At 44.4% G+C, this 24,167-nt stretch overlaps 1 protein-coding gene across 5 annotated transcripts in view; it reads left to right on the top strand.

Annotated features, from left to right (window-relative positions):
- XPO6 (exportin 6) overlaps positions 1-22,602 on the top strand; it is a 127,326-nt gene extending 104,724 nt beyond the window's left edge. For all 5 annotated transcript variants that reach the window (XM_049903936.1, XM_049903935.1, XM_049903934.1 and 2 more), the window contains 11 exons: positions 209-301; positions 4,100-4,244; positions 6,270-6,416; positions 7,311-7,500; positions 11,879-12,034; positions 13,158-13,272; positions 13,438-13,609; positions 16,819-16,980; positions 18,138-18,236; positions 18,417-18,647; positions 21,864-22,602. In XM_049903936.1, coding sequence (XP_049759893.1) covers positions 209-301; positions 4,100-4,244; positions 6,270-6,416; positions 7,311-7,500; positions 11,879-12,034; positions 13,158-13,272; positions 13,438-13,609; positions 16,819-16,980; positions 18,138-18,236; positions 18,417-18,647; positions 21,864-21,965 — 1,612 coding nt within the window. In that variant the 3' untranslated portion in view covers positions 21,966-22,602. The remainder of the gene's footprint in view (positions 1-208; positions 302-4,099; positions 4,245-6,269; positions 6,417-7,310; positions 7,501-11,878; positions 12,035-13,157; positions 13,273-13,437; positions 13,610-16,818; positions 16,981-18,137; positions 18,237-18,416; positions 18,648-21,863) is intronic.
- The last annotated feature ends 1,565 nt before the right edge of the window (positions 22,603-24,167 follow it).

Raw genomic sequence — 24,167 nt, 5'->3', positions numbered from 1 at the left:
AATGCTTTAATTGATATCTTTGTATATAAATTTTTATGCACATCTTAGATTATTTCCTTGGGATAAAATTGAAAGTCTGATCTTGATTCTTTTTTTGTATGAAAAAGTAATTCTGGTCTGTCCTCAAGCTTTTGTTGGTACCTTGTCCATTTTGTCTATTTTAGTCCATAAGCTAAATGGTCTTTCTGACTTGTTTCTTTGCCAACAGGTTAGTCAAAGTCACTCTGTATGGATCTCAGATAAAACTGTACAACATTGAGACTGCTGTGCCATCAGTATTGAAACCTGACCTCATCGATGTGTAAGTACAGAGTTTGGTGCTTCGTACAGCCTCGGGGAAGACCTGTGTTACATGCCCCAAGTGTTTTGTGAGATGCAAAGGAACATTACCGGCTATCATAAAGGGAAGAAAGCTCCTCACTCCATACCGAGAAAGAGAAAGAGCTTGTTTGTATATCTTAGGGTGGGGGTGGTTGAAGTAAGAGGAATTTGTCAGGTAGATGAGAGATGGGGTGGAAGGTATATGGAGTAGGCATTCGAGGAAGAAAGAACAGCATGAAGTGAGGCACAGAGGTTGCAGAGTCACACATTTAGGGAGGTGGTGATCACTTTGTGTGGTGGAAGGTGAGGCTGGATAGGCATAGCAGGACTAAAATGGAAAGTGAATGCCATGAGTCTTGTCCTGTAGACCATGACTGAACCTGTAGAGTACAGAAGGATTACTTGAGGAACACATTCCCCAGACGTTCTGATTATAGCAGGATGACACTAGGTTCAGGGATTTGCATATTGAACAAGAACCTTAGGTTATTTTGAAATGAGACATCTAGGGACCACCCTTTGAGAAACTCTGTTGAAAGCCATTAGGAAAGTGTCGTGATGGAAAGAGATGGGGAGGGGTGGAGGTTGAAGGAGTGGGGCTGAAGATGGGGACCTTATGTCAGAGAATACACTGGCCAGAAGGCCTGCTCTAGACTAGAGCAGTGATGGGCAAACTACAGCCTGTGCCACATCTGACCCGCCCCTCTGCTTTTGTAAATAAAGTTTTATTGGAACACAGCTGCATCCATTCATTAATGTATTATCTATGGCTGCTTTTGTACTACACCAGCAGAGATGGATAGTAGTGACAGAAATTTATAGCCTGAAAGGCCATGTATCATGTATACTGTTTGTTTCTTTTAAAACAGAAAACATTTGTTGACTTCTGCTCTGGAGCATTCTTGAGCTGCAAATTAGATAAATGATGGGAAGAGAATCTGTTTACCATAGTGATTTTAAAATTATTTTGGGGGAGATATTGCTTTCCTCTTGAGAATTAGAATCAAAAGCTTCTCCCCAGAAAGATGCTAATTTTCTCATAAACAAAGCAGCTTGCACACAGTTTCAGGAAGTTATAGGATCTCTCCTTCCAGCCTTGAGATGCAAGCTCTGTAAATTTGGTAGATTGTCTGAAATTTTCAGACCCCAAAGGCAGACTTTGATCTTCCTCCTTAGTTTCAGCTCTTAGAACTTAAGGATAAAATGAGCAGTAGAGTCTAAATATAAGATAAAAATACCTGCCTGGTCACTATGAATTTCCAACTCCAAGTAGTAGAGCCAACACCCTTATACTCTTCACTTAGAATGTCCACACCTTTCACCTCGATTCACCAGTTAATATTTTGCCCCACTGGCTTTTGTTTCTTATGTTTTCTTTCTGTGTACACACATGCACACACACATTGTTTTCTGCTGAACTGATTGAAAATAAATTGTGGACAACATGCCACTTCACTCATGAATCCTTCAGCGTGTATTTCCTGAAAACAAGGCCATTCTCCTACGCAACCATAATGCTGTTATCACATGCAAAACATTCACTGGGTACAATACTGTTATCTAATACATAGTCTGTATTCACATTTCCCCAAGTGTCCCAGGAATGTCCTTTATGGGGTTTTTTTTTTTTTTTTTGCATCCAAGGCCCAACTAATCATGAATCACACATTAAATTTCATTGTCCCCTGTAATCTAGAACAATTCTCCCAGTTGTGCTTGTGAGCGTGTATGTGCGTTTGAGAGAGAGACTGACTGACTTTTTAAGATCAGACCTTAATTTTTCTTTTTTAAGGATATCCTGTAATTGGATTTGTTTAGTTGTGTCTTGTATGTTAGATTTAGGTTAAACATTTTTGGCAGGAACACTACACAGGTGGTGGTGTGTGCTTCCTCTTGCATCATCATATCAGGAGGCACTTAATGTCAATTTGCCCTGTAATTGTGATGCGAAGTTTGATTTTAAAATGGTGCCTGCCTATATCTTAGCTCTGGCCACCGAAAGGTTCTAGAAGCAGTGCCACCCCAGTAGCAGTGCGGCCCCTCATATCCAAGGTTTGGTTTCTAAAATGCGTTCCCCACTAAGAGGAACCAGAACTCCTTGGAGAAATGGCCCCTTCCAGGTCTGGGGCAGGGTGGTCCTAGAGAGTCTTACTGAGCCAGTGAGTGAGGAAGTGCTCAGTGAGTATTGCGAATGCATGAAAAGGTTGCAGGAGCTGGCTTGGAAGGGTTTTTCCTGGTTACATTTGGCAATCCGATCATCTAGAAAGAATAAGAAGGAGAAAGAAATGGAATGTGTGGCCAATTGCCTCCATGAACAACTGCTTCCTTTGCCATGAGACCAGAAGAACTGGATGGTTCCTGGCTACCATTACTGAAGTTTTGATCAAAGATTCTATAGAAGAATCCTGATCAAAAGGGAGAAAATGCAAAACAAAATTTGAAATTCCCTTGGAATCCAGATTTTCTGGAACCATTGAGGCTGGACCAACTCCTGAAACTATTGTCCTGAGATAATCTTTAAACCTTAAACCAAAAATACCGTGTGAAGTCTTCTTAAAACCAAACAGTAATTTAACTAGTAAAGAATGTCTGCCTTGAGCATCGTGCTCTTTTAAGATCTATCTGTGTGGGATCAAACTGACAACAGCAGTTCGAAAAATTAGATAGGAAACTTAGTGGGCAGTGAGTTTATGTTAGTGGGGGAGGAACAGTTAAGGAAAGGAGGGTGAGGATGGTTGCACAGCTTGAAGAATGTTAATCGGTGTCATTGAATGATCCGTGTAGAAGCTGTTGAATTGGTGCTTATTCTGCCATGTATATCCTCAGCAACAAAAAAATAAAATTATTTTTAAAAAGACCAAGAGAAGAATAAGGATGATAATGGGTTTTAACGTATTGAATTAAAAGAATCTATGCATCCATAGTGATTTAAAAAAAGATGGGGGAGGGAAAGCTCTTTTTTACAGAAGAATGCCAGCTAATGAATAGAAAGGGCAAGAGAGAAAAATCACCAGTTTGCAGTCTCCAGCATGGTAAAGATTTAGGCAGGGATCCTTAATGGATACCAAAACCATGGATAAATAAATATTTGTTGGAGAACAGTGTGTAGTCTCGAAGTATCACCTCACAGATTATTAATTATTATAGAAAGAAGAGAAATTCCATTTAGTTCTTTTAGAAGAGCTGGTGTTTTGAAGCTCTGAGAACTAACACCTTGTTTAAGATTTATTGCGTATTATCTTCGGTGAGCTTTTAGGATGTATATTTTGTTATGTGTATGAGGCAGCACAAAATTTGCAGAAACCAAGCAGGTTTTTGCCACCTCACAGATATCCTCTAGGTAGATAATAATGTGTGGTGTCGTAGAAACTTAAACTTGAGAATCTTCCTTCAAAACTTTATTTATAAAGCTGTAATACCTGGTAGTTGTCTATACTAGTTCCAAAGTCAACACATTATCGTTTACAGCTCTTTGATTCTGTTTTTATATTCTTGCCATTCTTTCAGGTGAACTCATGTATCAAAGAAAGGTTGAACAAATCCAGTAGACATTTACTAACTGCCTACTGTGTTCTGGGCAGTGGTGACAATATTTAGATGATGAGTGTTGTAATTTTTAGGTCCTGCGTGAGCAAGTAAACAACTTCCATGCTGTCACTCGTGTCCTGGAGCAGTAAACACACGGAGGGTGGCATTTTTTTTCTCCTGTGGAAGCAGGTTTAATGCTAATATATTTTGACCATGACCTTTAAAATTGCATCTTTTTTCCATCTTACAGGCATGCTCAGTCCCTGGCCGCTCTCCAGGCTTACTCTCATTGGTTAGCACAGTATTACAGTGAAGTTCATCGGCAGAATACACAGCAGTTTGTTTCTCTGGTCTCTACTACCATGGACGCCATCACACCTCTAATCAGCACCAAGGTATTGAACAGCAAAGGCTACACTTTTTATCTGTCTGTCTTTCTGTCCATATACCCGTTTATTATAAAAACAAAACATTACACAGGAGACTGTAATTCTTAGCACTGTCTGCATAAATTCAAATAGTGTTAGCTTTTTAGACCTTTAAGTTCCACATGAACACATATTAATTGTAAAAAAAAAAAAAAATATATAGTGTTCAAATTTATAGACAGAAAGTTATAGTACTCTTTAATCCTTTTCTCCAGGACATTTTCCTTCTCTAGGTAGTCACTATCAGCAGTTTGTTTTATATCCTTCCAGACTTTTCTGTGTCATTACATATGTAAATAAAAGCAGGGCCACAACAGGAGGACCCTGATAGACTGGGAGAAAAATGTGGAACAGAACCTCAAATTCCTTAAAACAAAACACAAAAAACCAGACCTATTGAACTGGTTGAGACTGGAAGACTCCTGGAGACTGTTTTCCTGAGATGTTCTTAAAACGTTAAACCAAAATTAACCCCTGAGGTCACCTTGTAGCTAAATAACAAATTGGCTCAAAAAATAATGAATATCACCTGTCAGTACTTTGCTTCTTTGAAAAATCACCTGTATGAGACCAAACAGTCAACAATGACTTTAAAGCAAAGATGAGAAGAGAATGTAAGGGGACAGGGAAACTAGAGTAGTGGAAATGGAACCACCAGAACAGAAACAATGAGAATGTTCATGCATTGTGAAGAACGTAACCAGTGTCACTGAGCAGCTTGTGTAGAAATTGTTAAATGGCAGCCAAAGCTACTGTGTAAATCTTCACCGAAAATGCAGTCTATTATTTTTTTAAAAAATTAGAAAAGCAACTTCATTTCTTCAAATTGCCCAGTACTGTTCTGTACTGTGGATGTATTGTAATTTTTCTACTGATGGAAATTTAGCTTTTTAAAATTTATATGGCTACAGTGAATAGCCTCATATGTATGTCTTTATACACATATGCTAGCGGGTCTGTAGAATGAATTCCTAGAAGTGGAATTGCTGAGTCAAAGGCTGTAAAATTTGATAGATTCCATTAAATTGTCCTCTAAAAAGACTGCCAGTTAATACTGCTAGAGGAAATAGATGCTTGTTTCTCTTACTTTTTTTTTTTTGTAGTTTTAATCGTGTTACCATTTTGTACCATTTTTAACAGAACAGTTTACTTTCTGTATGTTTATGTTATGTTTATTATTATAATTTATAAATAGTTATGATATCCTGTGAGGGGGTTATTCCATAATTTACCTACCATTGCTAAATTTTTAGGCTGCCTCAGTGATTTTTTTAAAAAATTATTATGAATAATTTTGAAATGCTTATATTTGTGAATATTACTTTATGCTTTTAGGTAATTTCCTTACCATAAGTGGGGACTCTAGGAAATAATAATATTTCTTTCCTACTTTTACATGCCCCCCAACTCTGTTTTGGTGTGCTGTTTTCACCACAGTCTTACCAGCATTAGGTTCTGTCTCTTTTGCAATTTGAAGGTGACAGGATGGTACTTGACCCAAGTTTTCCATAGGCATATTGCGGTAAAGGATTGGTGTGGTTGATGGAGTGCAGAAGGAGGGGGCCAGGGAAGATTATGGCTTTGTTGGAGTAAGAGCAGTGAGATGAAGAATCCTGAGTTGTTTGAAGGGAAAGACTTTCAATGATAGGCCAGGGAGTTTGCCATGTGATTTAACAGCTGATAGGGAGCTACCATAGATTGTTCAGCGGGTAGTGACTGAGTTCAAACATTTCAGTGACTGTGAACAGGGAGAAACTGGAGGTAGTGATACTGGCTTAAGAGCAGGAACTGTGGACATGGCAAAGAAGTGTGGACACCTTGCTGCCGAGAGTCAGCATAGGAAAACTTTGAGATATTGCCTAAGTGGTATATTTGGCAGCCACGAACCATATTAAGCTTGTGGTTGCCTTTTGAGAAGGGCACATCATCAAAGCTCTTTTGATACCACACTCACAGGGATGCAGTGAGCTGACGTGTCCTCTTCCCTCCCAGGTCCAAGACAAGTTGCTGCTGTCTGCGTGCCACTTACTGGTCTCGCTAGCCACCACTGTGCGGCCAGTCTTTCTGATCAGCATCCCCGCAGTACAGAAGGTGTTCAACAGAATTACCGATGCCTCTGCCCAGCGACTTGTAGACAAGGTGAGGTCCCAGGGCTGTCCCAGGATGCCCAGAGCTGTGTGGTTCAGACCCAGGGAGGCCGAGGAAGAAGAGTCTGGCTTTTGTTTCTGCGCTCCAAGCTTACAGGCCATGCCAACACACACGGATTTCTTAAGTGTGTGGCCCTGATGCAGCCTCCTTGGTCTCTCGTGATGCCCTTCCTAACACAACTAGTCAGTTTGCCAATTCAGACATAAAAGAGTTCCTCCTGGACAGGTGCCACTTCCTGGTCTTTGAAAGAACTGGTAATGTGGCCGGCATTGTGGGAGTCCTCTTTGCATTTGTTTTGGTTTAAGACAGTCTGGGTTTTTTTTGTTGTTGTAATTTGTTTGTTTCTCCTTTTAGGGTTGAGAGGCTCCAGATAGTTATTAGAATCCTCCTAGGAGGCTAGAAGTTTAAAAACAAACAAAAAAGGGGTCAGACCGAGGAGTGAGAGCAGTTAGTTCAGAGCGCCTGGGATGTAAACATTGCTGCGGACCTGGTGCCAAAGGCACGTTGATTTTACAAGAGATTCTTCTGAAAGCCTTGTTCTCAGTAGCTCCTCAAAGGGTATCAGAAGCTAGCAGCTGAGGGGCAAGTTAGACTCTGTGATTTTCCCTGTGTAATGCTTCCAGTGCCAGAGGGGAAGGGAAGGCACCAGAAGTGACTGTTGAGGGTGGCTCTGGATTGTGCTAGACCCAGACTTGGTGTTATTTCTTCATTTCTGTTTCCTCTTGGGTTGCCTTAGAGTTGGACCAAAGCTCCAGGCTCAGGCTGTCGGAAAGGAGTCTGGGGGCCTGAGTGTGCAGTGGGTGCCAGAGGCTGTGTCAGGGTGGGAGGGACTGCTCTGCTATCTGTTGCTCTTTGACCTTGAATGCCTTCGATGATCCCTTCCAGGCTCAGGTGTTGGTGTGCCGAGCCCTCTCTAATATCCTGCTGCTTCCATGGCCAAACCTTCCTGAGAATGAGCAGCAGTGGCCTATGCGCTCCATCAACCATGCCAGCCTCATCTCAGCACTCTCCCGAGACTACCGCAACCTGAAACCCAGTGCTGTTGCTCCACACAGGAAGGTGCCGCTGGATGACAGTATGTATCGTGACGGCAAGTCCAGGGAGATAAATGGGCATGGTTCTCCCTTTTTGGCAGATGAGATTGGCACTGAGGCTCCTGGGGTAAATTCAGTTGTGCATAGTCACGCAGTTACTAAGCGGAAGAGTCAGACTTGGGGTGATAGAATCCTGCTTCTCCATGGAATTCAGTTAATCAGCTGGACATATTTTCTGAATGCAGGGCGACCCTTCTCTTACTTTAAATGTAAAAAACGCTGGAGACCCAAGGGGGAAAAAATCTATAGAAGATACTATTAATGGTGCCTCCCATTAATAAAATAAATCCTATAGTAGTTATTGATCCATTTTAGATACATGTATAAGCAAAAAAAAAAAAACATAAAGCAGTTCATCCCTACAAACTAGGAAAAATGAATTTAAGAACCGTCTTTTGAAATGGTTTTTAACTTTTCTCAAATGTAAATTATTTCAGAGGCTTTCAGAGAGCTTGGTATCTTTCAAATGGTACTTCAAGTCTAATTATATTAAAAGAGGAAGAAAAAAAGGAATCAAGAAAACTGAGTATTTCAAGTAGGAGATAATCAGATTTCTCTGAAGAATCTTTTGGAAATATTTTAAAATAGTTTTCACAATAAGAAAATTTATTGTTAAATGGTATCATTTGTAGAATGTCAATAAAAAAACATTTTATAATCAGGAAAGCTAATACATGCTTATATGAAAATATTAGAATAGTATAAAAAAGGAAAAAGAGACTCCTAAATCCTACCAGTTTTAATATTTTAGAAAGCAACTATTTTAACTTTTTTTGGTCGTTATCTTCCTTTTTCTATTTTAAAATATCTTTTATAGTTATATAGTTGGAATAAGAATAGCTGAGTCGTTGAGGGCGTATACTATGTGCTAGGTGATTTTGTACCTACCAGCAAATCTCTGGCTATGCCAGCATCAGCCTTCAGAGTCTGGTATTTGTCTGATCGTGGCTCTAAGTGGTTTACATTCAGTCATCATTCAGAATCGGCTCAACAGCAACTGGTTGATTAATTCACTGAAATTTTCACATCAGCCTTATGAGTTAGATACTGTTTATTACCCTGATTTTATCCTGGAGAAAACTAAGGTATGAGAAGATGAAGAAAGTTGCCCAGGGCAGGTCGTGTAGCTGTTGTGGAATCATATAAACAGCTTAATGGTTTTCTTTTCTCACTTTATCTTACGTGGTAACTGTATCAGTCAGAATAGGCTAGGTTATGCTGTGTGGTACCAAATAACTCCAAAAGCTTAGTGAAAAGAATTGTCAACATGCCCAGCTTGGGTCAAACGGGAGGTAGGTCCTGCTCATTGTAGTCCCTCAGGGCCAAAGGTGATGACGGTTCCATTTCAAAGTACGTTTCCATGATCCCTGAGGCACTGGGAAGGGAGCGTGGTGAATTGTGTAGTAATTCTTAAAGCTTTGCCTAGAAGTGACTCTTAACCACTTCTACTCACATTTCATTGGATAGAGCAAGTTACATGGCCATGCCTAACTTCAGAGGGGTGGGGAAGTGTGGTGCCACCATGTGGTGGAAATACTGGCTGGATGGCAGTGATTTCCACAGTGAACGTCATGAAAGGACATAGTTAACATTTGTTGAGTGTTTCTTGTGTGCCAAGCACAGGGCTAAGAGCTTGATAAGCATTATTTAATTTAGTCTTTCCTATAGCTCTTTGAAGAATATCTTAAATCGTCCTTATCCCATAAGTGATGAAATGAAGGCTTGGAGAGTTGTTTTTTTCCTATCCCAGTTTTATGCTTGGAAAAAAAAATTCAAACCTACACAAAAGTTGAAAGAATAAGAAAATAAATCTTTCACCTGCATTCACCAATCTTGCCACTTTTGCTCCCCCCAATCTGCATGCGTGCACGCACTTTATCTTTTGACTGAGCCGTTTAAAGTTGCAGGCTTTGAGACTTTTCCCTGAATGATTAGCGTTTGTTTGTATATGGAACACGATATTCTCTTATATAACTAAAGCACCATTAACACAACAAAGATGTTTAATATTGTTCTAGTAATGACATTTAACATGTGGAAAAACCCACTGCCATCGAGTCGATTCTGACTCATAGCGACCCTATATGACAGAGTAGAACTGCCACATAGAGTTTCCAAGGAGCGCCTGGTCTTAACATGTGGACCACATTGAAAATTTCCCAGTTGCTACCAAAATATCCTTTTTTACTATTTAAAAATCCAGGGTACAAGCAAGGTTCATGTGTTATATTTGGTTGTCACAGCTCTTTAATCTCCTTTAATATAGAAAATTACCCCGTTTTTTGTCTCTCATGACATTGACATTTTTGAATTCCAGGCTTTTTTCTTGTAGCATGTCCCTTATGATCTGGATTTGTCAGATTGTTTCCTCTTGGGTATATTCAGTTTGAATATTTTTGGCAAGAATGCCACATAGGTAGTGTTGCATACTTCTTATTGTATTGTTTCTCTTTGTCCCATTTTTGGTGAGGCTTGGCTTAATTACTTACTTTGGGCAGTGTCTGCCAGTCTGTCCATTGTAAAGACACCTTTTCTCTCCAAAGCCTCGAAGGTCTAAGGTGCCAGGACCATAGAGAAAGCGATGGGGTCAGGAGTGAAATTTGGGTCTATATGGCTTCAGATCCTGTGCTCTTTAACCGCGTTGCCTCTTTCTTCTTAAAAACATTGTTTTTATGCTTATGTTTAATGGCGGTACCACATTCTGTGTACCCATTTTCCTGTAATTACATATCCATGGTGCTTTCAGTTTTTCACTTGTACATTTTTGTAAGTGATTCTTGCTTGGGTCTTGTTTCAGTTTCCTTCAACATTTGTCAGAGGTCAGATTTTGGTCTTTTGACTCTACCAGCTTTTTCCCTAAACTGCTTTGCCTATGCCTGTGAGTTCTTGAGAGATGTCTGCGCCAAGTCCAGTTTCCGGGCTTGGTAAAAGTCCACGTGCTTATGCAAGTTGTGAGTGAGTGGATCCTTAATACGTAGTGTGGGTGTGCTTTTCATCCACTTTGCATATGTCACCATGACCAGCCTTTAGTGGACCTGGTCTGTTGTGAGCCATTATTTCACCCCATAATCAGTTCTGTGAGTGAAGTGGTGTTATCCACACTTTCAGATGAGGGAACTGGGCCTCAGAATCTATCTAGCAGCGCCAGGAGTCGATGCTGATGCCACCCACCTCCAAAGCATATGTTCTTTCTGCTGTCGCTTTCTTTGGAAGCTGCTTCAGCCCCACAGATTCTGGTGAGCTCTGAGGTTCAGGGTGATTCAGAGAGTGCTGCTAAGCGGAGGGCAGAGCTCTCAGCCTAGCTCTGGTTTGGCCTGTGGAAGTCGGCCAGGGTTGAGGGTGTCAAGGTCAGACTGAGGGGAGCTCCAAGTCTAAAAGGAAAAGAAACCCCACTGGATTTATGCTGGGGAATAACATTCCCCGCACCTCTCATATGCCAGGCACTTTGCTAGAACCCTTCTCAACCTTGTCTCTAATCTTCACAGCAGCCCTGCAGAGGTGGGGCTAGTGGCTGTTCCCAGCATTGTACTGACAAGGATCCTGCTGCAGGTCATATAGCCAGCTAGTGATCATCTGCGGTTCATATCCAGGTTTCTCTGATCCCGGGACATAGCTGTTTCCTCAGTACTACTGCCCTGTCGTCTGCCACAGCCTCTGTTTTCCCTGTGTGCTGTATGGGATTCGTAAGAAGCTCATCCATCAGTGCATTGTTAGAATTGACACCTTGCTCATAGAACTGAGAATGAAATAAAATAATGGCTCAATAACATAGAATACAACATAGTAATAATTATTATGTATATATTGTCTGGACACAAGTCAAATAGGCCAGGGACTAAACGGACAAGTTATTCCTGAACCCAGCACCATTGGTTGTTCGTGGCAAGGTAACTGGATTACCAGGGTAGAGTAGCATTTAGAGTGGAAAGAAAATGTTGCTCTCTATATGTCTGTTCTTAACTTGTGGCAATCACCTTGCAACACTTATTTTCTTATCAGCCTGTGTACCATCTTTTAGTTGTAAGGTAATTTAGTTGTAATTACCTGAGGGTAGATTTGGTCCTTTCTTCTCTGTGGACTTGCTTCTAGTGGGTAAAGGCAGGATAGAGGCAAAAAAAAACTTAGCAGGCAGGCAGGCACCTGCAGTCCTGACAGTAAAAAGGAAAAAAATGAAAAGGATATGGAAAGAGGGAGGGATATTTCTAACTTAATCAAGAGACTTTATATGTTGGTTTAGCAAGACTTCTGTGTGATTGCCCTCTTAATACCTTTGCAAATCTCCCCCCATTTGCTATGTTCTCTCACACCCAGCTCCTTCCTCAGACAAGTCATAACATGCACCTTAATCTTGATTTGCAGCCAAAGTGATTATCCACCAGACACTTAGTGTCTTAGAAGATATTGTGGAGAATATCTCTGGGGAATCCACCAAGTCCCGACAGATCTGCTACCAGTCGCTGCAGGAATCCGTTCAGGTCTCCCTGGCCCTCTTTCCAGCTTTTATCCATCAGTCAGGTAGGAGCTGGCTCAGAGACTGCATTGGGGGATGGTGTTAACTGGAGCCAGAGTAACTGCTCAGATCTGTGAAGCTTACCGAGCTGGCCCAGTGCTTGAGTGAGGGGAAATGCGGCCCTGAAGGCAGAAGGGATAGTGGGGAGTCTGGGGCCAGGCACCCTGGAAGAGTGCAGCAGAGCCCTTGGGTTGGACCTTTGCACTTGTGCCACATGGCACTGAGTCACTTGGGACCTCTTTGCCCAGTGTTTGATTTTAAGCGTCTGCCTTCTTCCAGTACGGCACATAAATGGATGAGACTACTAGGGCGTTATACGAACGGGGAACAAAGAACTTTTTCAGACAAGTCTCCTTATTTACTTATGTGGTGGGGTGAGTTTTACTGAGCTTGTTCCCTCACCCCGCCCTATCACTGTCACTGGTGGAGGCTTCCAGCTCCATGGATGTTCTTACCTGGCTCTCACAGGAGCATTCACAGTAGTCTTGTCCTGTGAGAGGAATGTCAGGGATTTTTCAGTCTATAACTGTTCGCTGATCTGATCACCTCTTGCAAGCAGAATGTGTGCGGTTAGAGCTAAAACATGCTATGCAAGATGGTTGCCTGCATCTGGAAGTGGAACCATGCTAAATGTAACCAGTGTTTTCTTCAATTAATCATTTAATGGATGAGGGTATGCAGCCTGAATATACCCTCATTATCCACTTTTAGCCACTTAACCTCTGACCCAACTGCAGGAATTATTGGTCATAGAGAGAACTGGCTAAGGCACTCAGGTGGTGACCCAATTGAATGGTTTCATCAGTGCAAGCACAAAATGATCCATCTGCAGGGAAAACTCAGAATGTCTCTGGATGTTGGACAGTGAGGGAGGCTTCCAGACACCCTTAATTTCCTGTAGCAAACCATCAGGCAGAGGTTCGTTGTACCAGAGCTATTTTCTCAGCATGTCCTTAATCATTTTCTACTTTCCATCATTGGCTCTGGTGGCATTGGGGAAATTTCTTCCAGCAGGAAGCCTTAGAGGGAGATGATAGTGCAGATTGCAAAACAAAGTTGATCAAGCGAAAGGCTCCTGTTTCTCCCTGTGTGCACACCTTTGATCATTTGCTTTGTCCCTTTACTTAGATGTGACTGACGAGATGCTGAGCTTCTTCCTCACTCTGTTTCGAGGCCTTAGAGTACAGATGGGCGTGCCTTTCACGGAACAGATCATACAGACTTTCCTCAATATGTTTACCAGGTAACCACAGACCCACTGGCCGTAGTTCTCAGACTCCAGGTGAGAAGCAGTGGACCTGGCTACAAGCCGTGCAGTTGTTTGCTCCCCTTCTTCACTTACCACAGCATTGGTTTTCGTGCGAGGAAACGCTTCCTTGGTTATTATGTGGTTTTCTCTTGTCTGTAGAGAACAGTTGGCTGAGAGTATCCTCCACGAAGGCAGCACAGGCTGTCGGGTGGTCGAGAAGTTCCTGAAGATCCTGCAGGTGGTGGTCCAGGAGCCTGGCCAGGTGTTCAAGCCTTTCCTTCCCAGCATCATCTCCCTGTGCATGGAGCAGGTGTATCCCATCATTGCTGAGGTAGGAGGGGCTGTGGTGGTCCCCTGTGTTGCCTCCTGTTCCCTGATTGGGGAGGGAGTGACATATTCAGCAAAAGGCAGTGTGTTTTAAAGTTGATTTGTTAGTTATTTTAATCTTCTAAAATAGTTTTTAAAAGAAAGAATGCCCATTTCACTTTTACTAGGATGGCTAAGATTTTTTTTTTAAAAAAAGCCCAAAAAATAACAAATGCTAGCAAGGATGTGGGGAAATTGGAACCCTTATCCATTGCTGTTGGGAATGCAAAATGGTACAACTGTTGTGGAAAACAATGTGGCGGTTCCTCAAAAAACTAAAGACAGAACTACCATAGGACCCAGCAGTTCTATTCCCAGGTAAATACCCAAAAGACGTGAAAGCAGAGACTCGAGAAGAAACTTGTACACCAGTGTTCATTGCAGCACTAGTCACAATAGCCAAAAGGGGGAAACAACCTAAATGTCTAACAACAGATGAATGGATAAATAAAATGTGGTACATACATACAATGGAATACTACTCAACCAGTAGGAGAAATGAAGTCTTGATACATACTACAATGTGGATGGAGCTTGAAGACATTATGCTGAGTGAAATAAGTCAATCACAAAAAGACAACTATTGTATGACCTCACTTATATAAAAAGATAAGAAAAAGCAAATGTATAGAGACTGGAGTTTATTAGTGGTTGCCAGGGGTGGGAGGGAGGGGAAAAGGGAGGATTAATGGTGATGAAAAAATGACATTGATTAAGGGGAGGGTTGGACAGCCAGTTAATGTAATTGCTGTCAGTAAGTTGTACACCTATAAAAAGTTTGAATTGACAGAAGTTGTATGATACCTGTATTTACAACAACAACAAAAAAGCTGCTGAGGCTGCTTACATACAACCAAACACCTCATGGGATTTGATTCCTTGGTTTGGAGGTTTAGGATCATGCTTTCATGGAACAGCCCAGTTTTGGCGTAATACCTCCTAGTTTGTAGCGTAGTCCCTGGGGTCTTAAAAGCTTGCAAGTGGCCATCCAAGCACAACAGTTGGTCTCTATTCACCTGGAGCAATAGAGGAGAAGGAGAGTCAGGAAGAGGAGGCGGATATGAAACATGTGGCTAATTGCCTCTATGAACAACTGCCTCCTTTGTCCTGAGATCAGAAGATCTGGATGGTACCCGGCTACCATTACTGAACATTTTGATCAAAGATTCCGTAGAAGAATCTTGAACAAAAGAGGGAATTTCAGATTCTCTTGGACTCCAGACTTTCTGGAGCCATGGGGGGTTAATGAACCCTTGAAACCATTGTCCTGAGATAAATCTTTGAACCTTAAACCAGAAATACTCCCTGAAGTCTTCTTAAAGCCAAACAATAGTTTAGCTTAACTAGTAAAAAAAGATCTGCCTTCAGTGTTATGCTCTTTTAAGAACTGTCTATATGGGATCAGGAAACCGTGGTGGCACAGTGGTTGAGAGCTACGACTGCTAACCAAAGGGTCGGCGATTCGAATCCACCAGGTGTTCCTTGGAAACTGTATGGAGCAATTCTGCTCTGTCCTACAGGGCCACTATGAGTCGGATTCGAACTCGGCAGTGGGTTTGGTTTTTTTATATGGGATCAGATTGACAATAGCAACTCAAAAGATTAACTAGAAACCTTAGGGGGCAGCGAGTTTATGTTAATGGAGAGGAACAATTCAGAAAAAGGTGAGAATAGTTGCACAACTCAAAAGAATGTAATCATTGTCACTAAATCGTGCATGTGGAAACTGTTGAATTGATGTTTTACTGTGTGTATTTTCAACAACAAAATAAATAAAATTTAGAAAGAAAAAAATACTGCATTTAAAGGGAAGAACTGTGTACAAGTTAATAGAACTAGTTTAGTGCAAGGATAATAGGCTCATCATCTCAAGGTTAGGTTGGTGAGTAAACTCAGTCTTCTGTGGCAAACAATTTATGACTTTAAGTGATTATATGAGCTTTTATAGCAAACATAAAAAATGTACTTTCCTATTTAAAACCTTTATTGTTGTTTGGTGCCGTCGAGTCGACAGAGTAGAACTGCCCCATAGGGTTTCCTTGGCTGTAATCTTTACTGAAACAGATCGCCTGGTCTTTTTTCTGTGGAGCGGCTGGTGGGTTGAAACCACCAACCTTTCAGTTAGCAGCCATGCTCTTAACTGCCGTGCCACCAGGGCTCCTTAAAAGCCTTCACAGTCACAAGGATGCAAAGCAAGTTCTTAGAACCATTCAGACAAACCTTCCAATGTTACAGGAAAGCTCCTTGCCATTAGGAAACACACTGAGCGTTGACAAGATCTGTCCAGACTAAGTAAGTCCAAATGCTTTGCATTGTCGAACACCCTTGGGCCCTGTAAGGGCCCCTGCTGTGGAAGTTTGTGACCTCTGGTTTCAATTTAATTTTAATCAAGTTTGAATTAATATAGCTGAGTTTTAAAATTTTTAATTCTGTAGAGACACCTGGAATAATGGGACCTGTCATGCTTTCCAGTGATTTGGAGATTTTTGGTTAAGTTAGAAAATATTGCTGAGCCCTGCCTCCCTCTCCTCTTGTGCGCCTCCCGGAATCCTAGCTGTCAGTAAGATGAGATGCGCCAGAGAGCAATTAGTGCAGTAGTCTGCAGTCTGCCTCTACCGAGCGGTCCTCTTTAATGTCACTTTCTGTGGTTCCTAAGTGCTCTTTAAACATAGACTTTCCTTTTCTGTAGAGGGCAGAACTGCTTGTAAGACATACAGATCCGCATCGTATTTGTCTTTAGCCTCAGAGGTTGCATAAGACCAAGCTGCCTGGGACAGCGTTTTTTATCCTGGAGGAAGGAACAATACAACCAAGAAGATGACAGGTCAAATCAGCTGCTTTATGAACAGAAAATCCATATTCCTAATTGTTCTTCCACTTATAAGCCTTTTATCCTGGCTTGAAAAGCTGAATGTGTCCATCAGAAAAGGGGTCCCTTAGCCCTGACCCATGCATTCTGTCTCAGACATGGGCCCTATCTCTGCTGAAGCACTTTTGGTTTGAACTGACTCAGGGTAGCTTGATAGTTCATTGTAGGAAATGAAAGGCGTGCGGGTGGAATGCTGATATCTGGCTGTTTCTAGGTATCTCTTAGGCTCATTTGTTGCCGGGCCCAGGCTGAGTGGCTCCCTGAGCGGCAGGAAGGAAAGGTTTTGAGAGTCTCTGTCTCCACAGCGCCCCTCCCCTGATGTGAAGGCTGAGCTGTTCGAGCTCCTTTTCCGGATGCTCCATCACAACTGGAGGTACTTCTTCAAGTCCACTGTCCTGGCCAGTGTCCAGAGGGGGATTGCTGAGGAGCAGATGGAGAATGAGCCCCAGTTCAGTGCCATCATGCAGGTACATGTAGTGGGTACCATGCAACAACATAAACAAACATATTACTGATGCAAACAACAACATGGATGACTTTTAAATACATTATGCTTCGAGAAAGAGACCATATCCGAAAGGCCACATACTATGTGTGATTCCATTTATTTGCCATTCTAGAAATGGCAAAATCTATAGGGACAGAGAACAGACCATTGGTTGCCTGGGGGTAGGGGAAGAGGATTGAATACAAAGGGGTGCAAGGGGGAGCTATTTGGGGAGATGAAAGTTCTCTGTCTTGATTGTGATGGTGGTTACACAGCTGTGTTGTTTGTCAGAATTCATGCCGTGGTAAGTGAAGAGGGTGAATTTTACTGTATATTATCCTTCAATAAACGGGACTTTAAAAAAAAAAAAAAAAAGCCAGCCATTATGGGGATCCCATTACTGCAGCAGGAATTACAAGATTCCCTTCTCACAGCTTAGGTGCCCAGGGACAGAATGACAAAGCAGTCACCAGCTCATTCTAGGAAGGTTTCCTGAGGACCTTTGGGCTCGCATTTCATTTACCTCACTTCCACAGTCACTTACTGTCGGAGCAGGACTGTTTGGGTTTGGAGATGTCGGGATGTGTGTCTTTTTGTCGCTGAACTAGAAACTTTACAATCTGGAAATTGCAGAGCAGTTTAAAAATTTGCTGTTGCTTAACCCCCAGGTAGAGACAGCCAGTTGTGAAGGAGCTTCTAAGGATTTGTGGCTTATAAGACCTGGAATGCCAAGGAGAGGAGTGATTTATGGAGTGGGATTGGTTGGCTTGAGGGGAGCCAGGCAGACATTGGTGTCTTCTAAGATTGCCGAAGTATTTAACTAGAGTTGTTGGCGGATTACTTCAAAGCTAGGTCCCATGAAAGATCTAGAGGTTTATCACAAAAGGGGCAAGATTATATCAAAATAAAGAGGTGAGACTTAGTGGGGAAGATGAAGGAGCTAAGACAAAAGAGGAGCACTCTGAAGATCTGACCGGATAGACCAGAAGAATTGAGGCAGTGGGCACCCTCACCCCAGCCAGTAGCACGGGGACACTCAAGGAGCGTCAGTGCTTTTGACATAGGATAGGTCCCCTAGAAGGACTTGGTCTAAAGGTGTTTACATGCTGTTTCGAAAATGGTGGTCTTATTTCCTAGGCTTTTGGACAGTCCTTTCTACAGCCTGATATCCACCTCTTTAAACAAAATCTGTTCTACTTGGAGACTCTCAACACCAAGCAGAAGCTATACCACAAGGTAAGAGCCCCATCTCTCTTAGAAAGGCTCCTTCCTCAGAGTCAGCATGGGCTCAGGCAGAGCCCACCTTTCTGAGGTCTCTAGCTGGGAAACATGGACAGGAGGCAGTCTGGGACCTATGACGGGCTCCAGGGGTCCTGGATAGGCTCACGCAGCCATCGCTCACCTTGGTCTCTGCAGAAGATCTTCCGGACCACCATGCTGTTCCAGTTTGTGAATGTGCTGCTCCAGGTCCTAGTCCACAAGTCCCACGACCTTCTGCAGGAGGAGATCGGCATTGCCATTTACAACATGGCCTCGGTCGACTTTGATGGCTTCTTTGCAGCCTTTCTTCCAGAGTTCCTGACCAGCTGTGATGGTGTGGATGCCAACCAAAAGAATGTGCTGGGGCGGAATTTCAAAATGGATCGGGTGAGAAGAGAAAGAAACCAGACCAAAGGGAGGGCAAGTGTGTGTGGGCTCTCGGACCTGGTGCCTTTTCAGTGAGGTGGGGCAGGCTGTCTTGGGGGGCTTTGAGGGCCTCCGCGTGTGGTTTGACCCACTCTGTGGGCTGACGGTAGCTCATGCAGTGCCTGGATGACTCTGTGGTAGGCATTGAGGCTGGCTAGAGGGCCCATGCTCTTCCCAGTCTTGCCTTCTGTAGCACATATGTTCACAGTCGCAGCCATTGGAGATGACCCCATCAGCCAATTCCTGGCCCTGGCAATCTATCTGATTTGTCTTGGAGGAAGGAGAATCTCCATCTCAGCCTCTTTGTACTTATTCCACCCTGTCAGAGCATACCTCTGATCAGGGTCCTGCCGTTATTATTTTCTCGTGGGTGATGAGCCACCTCAGGAGCAGCGCTAAAGTCTAGTTGAGGTCACACTTGTGACTCTTCAGCCAAACTTGCAGACTTGCTGGCAGGCTGAGAAGATTGGTGTTTGGTAGCTGCATCTCTGGGTCCCCAGGGTTAGAGATGGGGCTCAGGCTCCCCTGCAGCTAGACCCTGGGCTTCCCTAGACTAGCTGAGTGCCTGTTTGGTGTTAACTGAGTGGGCTGGATGGGCCCTCATGGTGCGCGCCCTCTTGCCCCCGTGCTGCCCACCTCGTGGAGGTGAGGTGGGCTGTTCAGCCCGTGCAGCACTTTGTGTGGAAGCTGGAGTGGAGATGGCTGTGGACATGCGTGGAGCCATTGTTGCTGCATTTGGGCCCTGGGGTGCCTGGCTTCTCCTGCCCTAGACCCCCTTCCTGGGAGCTCACCTGCCTTCCTTCTTTTCAGATGTCTGTCGTAGAAGCCTCTCTGCTTGGCAATAGGCTCCTCTTGGAACTTTTCCTGTAGAATAAGTAGCTTTCCTCTTCTACTTCTGACACTTGGTTAAATTAAATCTTATCTTTCTACCACCTTTTTCTTAGCGTTCCTGCCTTGACTCCTGTTGTTACTTGCTGGATCTCTGTACTTGAATAGCTTGTCCACAGTCCTAGATTTCAGCATCCGGTGTTCAGTATTCATATGGTGCCCTTGCCCCTTGCCTCTCCACTTTGCGATGTGTCAGGATAGTTTTTTCTTTGACTAAGCACTTATTCTCCTTTGGCTTTCTTTCCCTGAGAGCTGTCTTATTTTTGCCTAAGCTTCCTGAACTTCACTTCAGCCACTTGGATATTTTTCCTTCCTTTTCCTAGAGGCCAAATTCCAATATGAACTTGTCTATCTAATTATGTCATCACCTGTCAGTTTCTTGATCGAAAGCCCAAACAAAAACCAAATCTGTTCTGTTGAGTCGATTCTGACTCAACAGCTGCCTTGTAGGACAGAGTAGAGCTGCCCCATAGGGTTTCCAAGGAGTGGTTGGTGGATTTGAACTGCTGACCTTTTGGTTAGCAGCCAAACTCCTAACCACTGTGCCACCCATTAAACCTGTTGCTGTCGAGTTGTTTCCAATTCATAGTGACCCTATAGGACGGGGTAGAACTACCCCATAGATTTTCCAAGGAGCACCTAGTGAATTCAAACTGCCGACCTTTTGGTTAGCAGCCATAGCTCCGAACCACTATGCCACCAGGGTTTCCTAATTTAAAGCAGTGGTTTCTAAATCTAGTTATGCATCAGAAGCAGCTGGGGTGCTTATTAAGAACACAAAAACAGACTTCTGGTGTTCCACCTACCTCAGGAAATTCTGATTTGATGTTTGAGAGCCACTGATTTAAAAGACATTCATTCCTCGGTTTGTTTTCTTGAGGGTGAACTAAGTAAAGCAATCATGGCTTCCATTCACCCATTCACTGTATTTGAAGCCTGCTGCCTCTCAGGCCCTGTGCCAGGTGCTAGGATACCAGTCCCTGTCTTCAGGGAGTCTTGGGGGGAAGAGAGGCAGTACAGCGCCCTCTGTGGGCCACACTGTCCCAAGCACTTCACATGTCTGGCTAGTTTAAGCCTTTTGAAGGGCAGGTACTGCTATTAACCCCATTTCATGGATGAACTTGGCACAGAAAGGTCGGCAGTTAGTTGGCAGTTACAGAACTGGAACTGGCAGAGCCACAAAGCAGGACCCAGACCTGGTTCTTCTGGCTCCAGAGCCTGCACATACCCCCCAGTAACAGGGTGGGCCGAGGCCACTCTGAGAGCTTGGCACAGAGACACTGACCTGGTCAGCTGGGCCCAGGAACTGGGAGGTGCCTGAGGGAACTTTGAACTGAATCCTGAAAGAGGAGTAGCAGTTAGCCAGTTAAGGCGTTGGGGGTGGGGGGATGGTGGGCATGGTAGATAAAAGCTGGAAGTGTCTTCAGCTGTTTTCTAAGCCCAGTCGTGCCACCTGGAGCTCCCCTCTGGCTCCCTTCTGCTGCTCATGGATTTAAGAAAGGGGCACCTTGGCACTCCCAGCCAGGACAGGGATCCAGCTCACTGACAGGGCTCATGTTCATTTTACTCCTCATTGGGGCCTACAAATAGGCATTCGATAATCCCAGTCACAAGCAGGTGGTAGAGTTCAGGTTTAAACTGAGAGGGGCTCTCTGGCTGCATAGTTGGGATGCTTTCTGTGCTTCCATGTGGCTCCCTAGCAGGACAGGTGTAGGGGTGGCATGAGAGATATTGTTTGCACATTGCTCTCAGTTGGTAGGGGCTGCCTGGAGCCCAGCCATTGCCAGCATTGCTGGGTATAGGTGCTGTCCCCTCGGTTGGCCACAGTGAAGGAGAAGGGTGTATCAGCAGACACACCGGTGTTCAAGAGCCTGGGCTCAGGAGCAAGCTTGCTGATTCATATCCGGACCCCCTTCCCTTCCTATCTGTGTGACCCAGGACAGGTTTCTTAGTCTCTTTGTGCTTGTCTCTTCATCCATAAAATAGTGAACATTAAACGAGCTAATACCTATAAACTGTTTGGAACTGTACCTGGCACATGGTGAATGCTATGAAGTATTTATTAGCTATTACTCTTTTCTTCCATGGTGCCTTGCCCAGAGTCTTTGCTGACACACAGTGCAAGAATGAGTGAAAATTTTGAGTTTTGTAAAATGTCTCCAGAGTGCGCTCTGGGATGGAAGCAGCTGTTGGGGTCAGGTGGGCTGGGTGGATGGGTGATTTGGGGCGTGGGATGAGGCAGGAGGGCCTGCAGTACGGCCAAGCTGCAGCTGTGCCCCTGCCTTCCAGGACCTGCCCTCGTTCACCCAGAATGTGCACAGGCTGGTCAATGACCTGCGCTACTACAGACTCTGCAACGACAGCCTGCCCCCTGGCACTGTGAAGCTCTAGGCTCGGCCCTGCACGCCTGCACGCCTGCTCGGCCTGCTTACCTCCTGAGGGACACCACCTTCTGCCGCTGCCACCTGCACCACCTCCACCTTCCGCCACAGATGTCTCCCAGATGAGTCTTGGCCACTCCTTGGATTCTCACACCCTGAGCAGCATTGCCTGCCCCCACCCCATCTCCACTCTCCTCTCCTGCCTCCCACCCAGCAGAACTGGCTTCAGGGTGTAGCTTAGCCCTGGTTGGCGTTCCAGTTCCAGGGTGTTAGGAGCAGGCAGAGGGTCGTGTGGCCAGACACCAGGGAGGCGCTGGGAAATCCCATGGGGTGGTCTGTGCAGAACATGTGGCTATCAGTCATGAGACAGAAATGCCAAGGACACTTAATGACAGTGGCACCTTCTCACCATTCCACCTCCCCCCTCCCCCCCCCGCCCTGGCCCAGCTGGCCAAGTAGAGACATGATGTCAGAACTATTTTGGCATTTCTTTCAAGCCCTCCTTCCCCCAATTGCCTTGAAGTCTCTGCTCTTTGTCAGAGATTTGCAAAGACTCATGTTTTTGTTGTTTTCTCATCATTCCATTGTGATACCAAGAAAGTAAGAAGCTTAATGAAAAAATAAAATGCTTATGTTGTTGTTATATAAACACTGGTTAAGAAGCTTCTTTTCACTCAGCCTCTTTCAGGCTAGCATCCAGGTGAGGGGACCATCCTGGTAGGAGGGTGGGGGCAGTGAGGACCCCAGGGTGGGGACCCTGAGAGACCATATCAGAGGAGGACTAACTTGTACAGAGTTCTTGCTACATCCCAGCCTCTTTTAGACAACATCTCCATGAAGCAACATGAAGAAACAAGGCCCCGTTTCTCATACGCAGCCAGGTGGTGGAGGTAGGTGTGGGGTCCAGCCCTGCCTGACCCCCATAGCACCTGTGTGTCCACCACCCCTCAAGGTGATAAGTATGGGCTCCAATGCCTTGACCTCCCAGAGAGTGGACCCCTTCCCAAAATACCCAGCCAACAATTGTCCCTCAGTAGACTCATGTCTCACTTGAGGTTGGCAGGAAGTTAAGAGCTGGGAGGTGGAGGTCTCTCGATAGACTACCGGAGAGTAGAGGCTGGAATAGGGAGGGGAGGAGGAATGAGCACAGCTGCGTGAAGGCTGGGACTCGGAGGCTCTTACGGTGTGTCTGAGAGCTGGGACCTCACCCAGCCGTTCATGTGTGGAAACAGTACTTGTCTTCGGAGTTTTTGGAATAGTCGCTCCCCCTGCTTTGGGTGTCAGAATGACTCTGGACAGGCAGGACTAGGGGAGATTATGATCTGGCATACAACACCTGGCAGGAGGAGCTTCACTCACCTTAAAATGGGGGTGGGAATGCCGCATATGGGTGGGCGGGGGGAAGGGTGGACACTGTCTTGTTGGTAGGACCAAGGAGGAAGGGACCTTTGTAAGAATTACTTGGGCAGGGTTGGGGACCTGAGTGGGGTTTGAGGGGTGTGTGCGTGTGCGTGTGCAGCTAGCCCACTTTAGAGTTCAGAACGGAGGGAATTGAAACTCCAACCACACTTCTGCAGAAAGGAATTAACATTCAGTTACTCCCGGGCTATAAATACCACCTCACCTGTCTGGTAGGGAAGGCCAGGTGTACTGTCTATGCCTGACATCACGAAAGGGTTTCTTGTATACCTGGAAGTGGAGGGGCGAGGGAATGGGATTTGTCAGTCTGTGGCCCCACCCTTGGACAAGAGAACCAGGCTGGACATGGGGTAGAACAGGAAAGCCTGTGGAGTAAGGTGGAATGGGATGGAAGTTTTTTTAGACTGATGAGCATAGTCCCACCTGTTTGGGTGTAGTGAGCTTCCCAGTCCTTGGAGGCGTGCAAGCAGGGGCTGAGGACCTGCAGAAGGGTTTCCTCCCATGGGGGTTGGGGGTGGGGAACAGTTGCCCTTGAGTAGATTCTGACTCACGGCAACCCCATGTGCTTCAGAGTAGAACTGGTTCCATGGGGTTATCAGTGGCTGTGACCTTAGCGAAGTAGATGGCTAGGCCTTTCTTACAAGGCACTTCTGTGTGTATTCTAACCACCAACCTTTTGGTTAGACTGTTTTCATCACTCAAAGACTTCTCCTCGGGATGGAGGTTAAAAATATCTCTGATAAGTTTCCTTTTGTCTGCAGTATCACACATAAGGCCTGGCATGCTTAGGATG

Source organism: Elephas maximus, chromosome 12, assembly GCF_024166365.1.
Source record: "Elephas maximus indicus isolate mEleMax1 chromosome 12, mEleMax1 primary haplotype, whole genome shotgun sequence".
Taxonomy (NCBI): Eukaryota; Metazoa; Chordata; class Mammalia; order Proboscidea; family Elephantidae; genus Elephas; species Elephas maximus.
Note: the sequence above shows the minus strand (reverse complement) of the source record. Positions and strands in the feature narration are given on the sequence as shown.